Source organism: Micropterus dolomieu, linkage group LG03, assembly GCF_021292245.1.
Source record: "Micropterus dolomieu isolate WLL.071019.BEF.003 ecotype Adirondacks linkage group LG03, ASM2129224v1, whole genome shotgun sequence".
NCBI lineage: Eukaryota > Metazoa > Chordata > Actinopteri > Centrarchiformes > Centrarchidae > Micropterus > Micropterus dolomieu.
This window is the reverse complement of record NC_060152.1, coordinates 35,197,183-35,204,404: the sequence shown is the minus strand read 5'-3', so window position 1 is coordinate 35,204,404 and position 7,222 is coordinate 35,197,183. Positions and strand designations below refer to the sequence as shown.

The following is a 7,222-nucleotide window of genomic DNA, read 5'->3' as shown; positions in this document are numbered from 1 at the left end:
TGGGTCTGGGGGGTTACCCGGTTGGGTCTAGGCGGTTTCCCAGTTATAGGTGTAGGCGGGTGTGGGGGGTTACCCAGTTATAGGTGTAGCTGGGTCTGGGGGGGTTACCCGGTTATAAGTGTAGGCGGGTCTGGGGGGGTTACCCGGTTATAGGTGTAGCTGGGTCTGGGGGGGGTTACCCAGTTATAGGTGTAGCTGGGTCTGGGGGGGTACCCGGTTGGGTCTAGGGGGTTTCCCGGTTATAGGTGTAGCTGGGTCTGGGGGGTTACCCGGTTGGGTCTAGGCAGTTTCCCGGTTATAGGTGTAGGCGGGTCTGGGGGATTACCCGGTTATAGGTGTAGCTGGGTCTGGGGGGTTACCCGGTTGGGTCTAGGCGGTTTCCCAGTTATAGGTGTAGGCGGGTGTGGGGGGTTACCGGGTTGGGTCTAGGCGGTTTCCCAGTTGTAGGTGTAGGCGGGTGTGTGGGGTTACCCAGTTATAAGTGTAGGCGGGTCTGGGGGGGTTAACCGGTTATAAGTGTAGGCGGGTCTGGGGGGGTTACCCGGTTATAAGTGTAGGCAGGTCTGGGGGGGTTACCCGGTTATAAGTGTAGGCAGGTCTGGGGGGGGTTACCCAGTTATAGGTGTAGCTGGATCTGGGGGGTTACCCGGTTGGGTCTGGGGGGTTTCCCGGTTATAGGTGTAGCTGGGTCTGGGGGGTTACCCGGTTGGGTCTAGGCGGTTTCCCAGTTATAGGTGTAGGTGGGTCTGGGGGATTACCCGGTTATAGGTGTAGCTGGGTCTGGGGGGTTACCCGGTTGGGTCTAGGCGGTTTCCCAGTTATAGGTGTAGCTGCGTCTGTGGGGGTTACCCGGTTATAGGTGTAGCTGGGTCTGGGGGGGTTACCGGGTTATAGGTGTAGCTGGGTCTGTGGGGGGTTACCCGGTTATAGGTGTAGCTGGGTCTGGGGGGGTTACCCGGTTATAGGTGTAGCTGCGTCTGTGGGGGTTACCCGGTTACAGGTGTAGCTGGGTCTGTGGGGGGTTACCCGGTTATAGGTGTAGCTGGGTCTGTGGGGGGTTACCCAGTTATAGGTGTAGGCAGGTCTGGGGGGGTTACCCAGTTATAGGTGTAGCTGGATCTGGGGGGTTACCCGGTTGGGTCTGGGGGGTTTCCCAGTTATAGGTGTAGCTGGGTCTGTGGGGTTACCCGGTTATAGGTGTAGCTGTGTCTGTGGGGTTACCTGGTTATAGGTGTAGCTGCAGTCCAGCTCCTCTTCCACAGCGTTTAGTCTTTCCAGGAAGGAAGACTCAGGAGCAGAGAGGAGGTGCTGCGGAGCGAGGCTGGAGGTCGTCACCTGTTCCCGTAGGTGTCCCGGACATCTCTAAACAACAGGGCAGAGGTCAGGCTACCTGCAGCGCTTTGAGGTCAGTGTACCTTTAGGGGTCAGAGGCCAGGGTACCTGTAGGGGTTCATCGGTCTTCTGGTCTGCCAGAGGTTGAGAGTTCTGATGCATTCTGGGAGGTGAAGCCAAGCTCTCTGCATCGCTGAGGAAAGTCTGCACACACACACGGTTTCAGTCACAAAAGGAAAGTTCTGGTGTTCAAGCCTGGCTCTTAAACCTGACACCAGATCGGTTCTGGATCGGAACTTTTAACTCTTCACCTCAGCTGGAGACACGTTACGCTCTGCAGAGAATCCAGAGAGAACCTAACCTCCAGACACTGAATAAGCTAACCGACATAGAGCGCCTGTAGTTCAGGCCTCAGCCGTTCACTCTGAACACAAAACTGTGACAGAAACTAATGAGACAGGTGGGAAGTTACAGCTGCTAGGAAAGGTCAAAGAATCACTCGCCTCCTCAGCAGTGTCCTCCTCCTCTTCCTCATCAGGACAATACTCTTCATCTGACGAGTCTTCATCCTCCTCAAGATCAATGTCAACAAACTGAGGAGGCTGCAGGAGAGACAGACAGGCAGTCAAACAGTCAGACAGAACGACAGCCAGACAGACAGAAAGGCAGTCAGAAAGACCAAAAGAACGACAGCCAGACAGACAGACCAACAGACAGACTGAACGACAGACAGAACAAAAGAACGACAGCCAGACAGACAGACCAACAGACAGACTGAACGACAGACAGAACAAAAGAACGACAGACAAAGACAGACAGACCAACAGACAGACTGAACGACAGACAGAACAAAAGAACGACAGCCAGACAGACAGACCAACAGACAGACTGAACGACAGACAGAACAAAAGAACGACAGACAAAGACAGACAGACCAACAGACAGACTGAACGACAGACAGAACAAAAGAACGACAGCCAGACAGACAGACCAACAGACAGACTGAACGACAGACAGAACAAAAGAACGACAGACAAAGACAGACAGACCAACAGACAGACTGAACGACAGACAGAACAAAAGAACGACAGCCAGACAGACAGACCAACAGACAGACTGAACGACAGACAGAACAAAAGAACGACAGACAAAGACAGACAGACCAACAGACAGACTGAACGACAGACAGAACAAAAGAACGACAGCCAGACAGACAGACCAACAGACAGACTGAACGACAGACAGAACAAAAGAACGACAGACAAAGACAGACAGACCAACAGACAGACTGAACGACAGACAGAACAAAAGAACGACAGCCAGACAGACAGACCAACAGACAGACTGAACGACAGACAGAACAAAAGAACGACAGACAAAGACAGACAGACCAACAGACAGACTGAACGACAGACAGAACAAAAGAACGACAGCCAGACAGACAGACCAACAGACAGACTGAACGACAGACAGAACAAAAGAACGACAGACAAAGACAGACAGACCAACAGACAGACTGAACGACAGACAGAACAAAAGAACGACAGCCAGACAGACAGACCAACAGACAGACTGAACGACAGACAGAACAAAAGAACGACAGACAAAGACAGACAGACCAACAGACAGACTGAACGACAGACAGAACAAAAGAACGACACACACACACAGACAGAACAACACACAGACAGACAGATAGTCAGACGCTGGGTGTGTTAGTTTACCTTGACTGTGTTCAGTGCTGACAGACTCCAGTTCAGCGGCTGCAGACAGACAGACAGACAGACAGGTAAAAGGCAGTTCCATTAAACCGATATGTTTTCATCTCCAGGTAAAGTGTCAGAGAGGATTGAGGGAGGTTGAGTTCACCTGTCCCTGCTGGACGGCCTGTTTCAGTCTAGATCGAGTCATCTTTGGCTCCTGATGGAAAACAAACACGATTCTTTAGCCTGACAGAGTTCATGTGTTTAAGAAGCTTCAGCTGTGATTTTGCACTTTTATACAGCACTAATTAAAGATAGAGAACAGAGAGGAGTCTGTCAAACAGCTGCTTATCATGTTTGTGTCACCTGATGAAGGAGGGTCCAGGGTTCTCTCTCTGTTAGCTCTGTGTTTGGTCTCTACCAGCTGCACAGGCAAACACCTGGCTCTGTAGCTGCTAAACGCTGCTCTCTGTTCACCAGCTGCTCTCTGACCGACTCTAACTTTGCGCCTGAGCAGCTCATGTACAGGAAAAGTTAGAAAAAACAAAACGATGAGCTGACAGAGAGAAAAAGCCCCGAAACAGCTGGAGACACTTTTCTGTGAGTTCATCACTAACACAGACACTTGAACACAGAGACACCTGATTTACTGCTGTTGTATAAGACAGAAAAACATGGAGACTCACAAACATGGGCAGATCCTGAGTGTCTCTGATGGTAGCTTTCATCATGGCCACCACGTGCTCATGGGTAATCACCTCCTGACAAAATACAGACAGGTGTTACAGTTGTACAGACAGGACTCATACAAGCTGTATCATGTTCTGTGTGTGTTCACCGTAAAACAGAAGCTTTAAAGAGGTCATGTTCTGCTTTTTGGCTTTTAATGTTCCTTTATTGGGTTATAAATATTTTCTGTGCATGTAACCCTTACCCATGCAGCTGAGGGTCTGTGCTGCAACACGTTCTAGCCGCGTTACCTGCAACACGTTCTAGCCGCGTTACCTGCAACACGTTCTAGCCGCGTTACCTGCAACACGTTCTAGCCGCGTTACCTGCAACACGTTCTAGCCGCGTTACCTGCAACACGTTCTAGCCGCGTTACCTGCAACACGTTCTAGCCGCGTTACCTGCAACACGTTCTAGCCGCGTTAACTGCAACACGTTCTACCTGCGTTAACTGTGCTGTTAGCTGTGTGTGTGGCGCTCACATGCAGGATGGCGCGCACGTTGCTGGACGTCAGGTTATGCTGTTTGGACTTCCTGTCCAGGTCAATGTCCAGTCGTCCCAGTTCATCGTCACTGGATTCGCTGGTCTCCATGGTGACCACCTCCTCAGCCATCACTCCACCACCTGAGGAGGCGATGGACATCACTTAAAGGTCAGCAGGGCTCGACAACAGGGGCCAGTAAAAAGTAACGTCGGGACAGTAATCTCAGTCATGTGGCAACCTCTGGGTCGAAAGTGAAACCATGCAGACGGAACTTAAAGCTGCATCCTCTCTAACGGCCAGCAGGGGACGAGTTCCATTAGAAATAATGGTGAAATGTTTCTACTTGTCAGCTGATTTATTCCCTCAGTAAACACTTTCCTGATGAGTTTATGGTCTCAGTCGCTAGTTTCAAGTCTTCTTCAACACAGCATGATGTTCATTTAGTAAATTATGGTCCCATTTAGAGGAACAGAGACCAGGAAGCAGGGGAGGCTTTAGGGCGGCGCTACAAGCTGATTGACAGGTCGCTACCATGGTGACAATCAGGATAGAGGCGACTCGTGTCTTCTGCTCTGTGTACATTTTTTTTTATTAAATGGCTGTCAGCAGGAGAGAGAGCACGTCATGTTTGAGTCTGTTAGTATGTTTTGTTTTAAAAGTAAATTGTTTTGTTAACCTTTTTATTTTTTATAATTTTAACGGTTTCTTTATATCCAGGATGTATTTAATAAATGATTAAACGCTTTTCGAAGGAGGGACAGTAAAAATGATCTTTGGGCCAGTAAGTTTCGAACCCACTGGCCCGGTTGAGCCCTGGTCAGTCAGACGCTATGAAGCTAAAATCAAACACTTTACTCTGGGGCTGCACGATTTGGACAAAAGGTCATACTGCGACTAATAATGAGTATGCTTGGTTAATTATCAAGGAATGCATGAAATACTGACATTTTGAAATGTGTATTTCTCAACTTGAACAAAGTCAATCTATATTTATAACAATAACAAGTATAACAGATGTGAAACAGAACAAGGGGAGCTTGTTGCTCTGCAGAGGAGGCGGCTAGAAGCAGCACATGTTGGTCCACCGGCTCAGTGTCCATCTGTCCACAGCAGAGTCTGTCCACAACCTGGAGGAGGAACTGTGCACCAGTGTATTAAATAAAGAGTATAATATTTAGTTAATAGTTTACTGTTAGTATAACAATAATATGTCAAATACTACATTCATTCGGATTTTTAAGAATATTAAGAAAAAACTAAATAACTGACACGCCAAAATTACGTCGGTCAGAGGTTCTGAATTTGGGTTTCGATTCCTCTCGAGTTGATCGCCCAGCACTACTGCAGGTGTGGCTCCGCCTCCGTCTGGGGGTGGTGACGGGGCAGTGGATTAGACACATGCCTTTGGTGTGAGAGACCCAGGTTCAATTCCCACCGCGACCCACCCACCAATGTGTCTATGAGCAAGACCATTAACCCCTCGTAGCTGCAGAGGCGTGCGACAGATACAGCAGCTGTCCGTCGCTTTGACAAAAGCTTCAGCTAAATGAATAAATGTATTTAGACTAACTCCTTATAAACACACTGACGCAACCATGTTCATGATGTCATCGTGATGTCACCACGTTCTGACAGGAATTGACTGAGGTGGAAACGGTCGTCGCCGGGCGTCTCTGTAGCAACACGATGCTTCACTTATTCCGGGATGTTGTGACACATTTGACCTTCACAGAAACCTGCAGCTCCTGACATCTGGATTGCGATTTAAATGTTATTAACAGGAAGTGTTCAGTTCTGTGTCACCTGAGACGGGTGGTCTTATCTCTTCCCGTCTGTCCTTAGTGGAACTTCCTGTGTGAGCCATGGACGCCGTCTGAGACTTCCTGTCCACTCTGAAGACCGTGGCGTCTCTGGCCGCCCTCAAAGACTTGGACTCCAGAGGACAGACGTCTTCTTCTGCAGGCCGCCGCCGCTCCATCTGCTGCAACACACAGAGGAGGACCGATCATCAGTGTTCAGTACATAGTGAAGACAGAGAGACAGGCGGGGGTTTGGCCCTTTAACTAGCTCGGGTTAAGCTTTAGAAACCGGGCCAGCTCACACTGACCCGGGTTAGTGACCCTGACCTGTCTGATATCAGCTGTTTGTTTTCAGTGAGGAACCACCTCGGATATTCAGCTCAACGCATGTTATAATCTAAAAGAGAATAAAGCGTCATCATTCTTGCTCTGCATGTTTAACTAAATCCCGGTCAGGGCGGAGCTTATGATGATCTGCTCTTTATAAATCCTGATTATGATCTCAGGGACTCTCTTTGTTTATAGCTTCTCTAAGTGTTTCAGATAAAAGTGCTCTGACAGAAATGTGTCAAAAGGTGTTTTCAGGCCGTCAGGGTCTGGGCCCGGGTCAAGGTCCCAGCTCTTTATAAGATCTCTGGCTCACACAGTGGTGTAGTCTATGTGATACGCAGGCCTACACCGTACACCCACTAGAAAAGATCAAGAATTTCTGTAGACCGACTTAAAATGGCGAGATGATACGAAACAACGTCCTCAAGCTCCTGCGGCTGACGCTCCTGCGGCCAACGCTCCTCCCGCTGACCCTCCTGCGGCCGACGCTCCTCCCGCTGACGCTCCTCCCGCTGACCCTCCTGCGGCTGACGCTCCTGCGGCTGACGCTCCTCCCGCTGACCCTCCTGCGGCTGACGCTCCTCCCGCTGACCCTCCTACGGCTGACGCTCCTACCGCTCCTCCCGCTGACCCTCCTGCGGCTGACGCTCCTCCCGCTAACGCTCCTGCCGCTGACGCTCCTCCCGCTGACCCTCCTGCGGCTGACGCTCCTCCCGCTGACCCTCCTGCGGCTGACGCTCCTGCGGCCGACGCTCCTCCCGCTGACCCTCCTGCGGCCGACGCTCCTCCCGCTGACCCTCCTGCGGCTGACCCTCCTGCGGCTGACGCTCCTCCCGCTGACCCT

The 7,222-nt window shown here is 50.5% G+C and overlaps 1 protein-coding gene across 1 annotated transcript in view; it reads right to left on the bottom strand.

The window, feature by feature from the left end:
* The window catches only part of LOC123968680 (GON-4-like protein), a 13,341-nt gene that overhangs the window by 5,371 nt on the left and 748 nt on the right, over positions 1 to 7,222 (bottom strand). The window contains exons 2-9 of the mRNA XM_046045561.1: positions 6,053 to 6,230; positions 4,247 to 4,389; positions 3,722 to 3,796; positions 3,202 to 3,252; positions 3,057 to 3,095; positions 1,836 to 1,934; positions 1,441 to 1,536; positions 1,222 to 1,362 (exon numbers count right to left, since the gene is read on the bottom strand). Coding sequence (XP_045901517.1) covers positions 1,222 to 1,362; positions 1,441 to 1,536; positions 1,836 to 1,934; positions 3,057 to 3,095; positions 3,202 to 3,252; positions 3,722 to 3,796; positions 4,247 to 4,389; positions 6,053 to 6,227 — 819 coding nt within the window. The 5' untranslated portion in view covers positions 6,228 to 6,230. The remainder of the gene's footprint in view (positions 1 to 1,221; positions 1,363 to 1,440; positions 1,537 to 1,835; positions 1,935 to 3,056; positions 3,096 to 3,201; positions 3,253 to 3,721; positions 3,797 to 4,246; positions 4,390 to 6,052; positions 6,231 to 7,222) is intronic.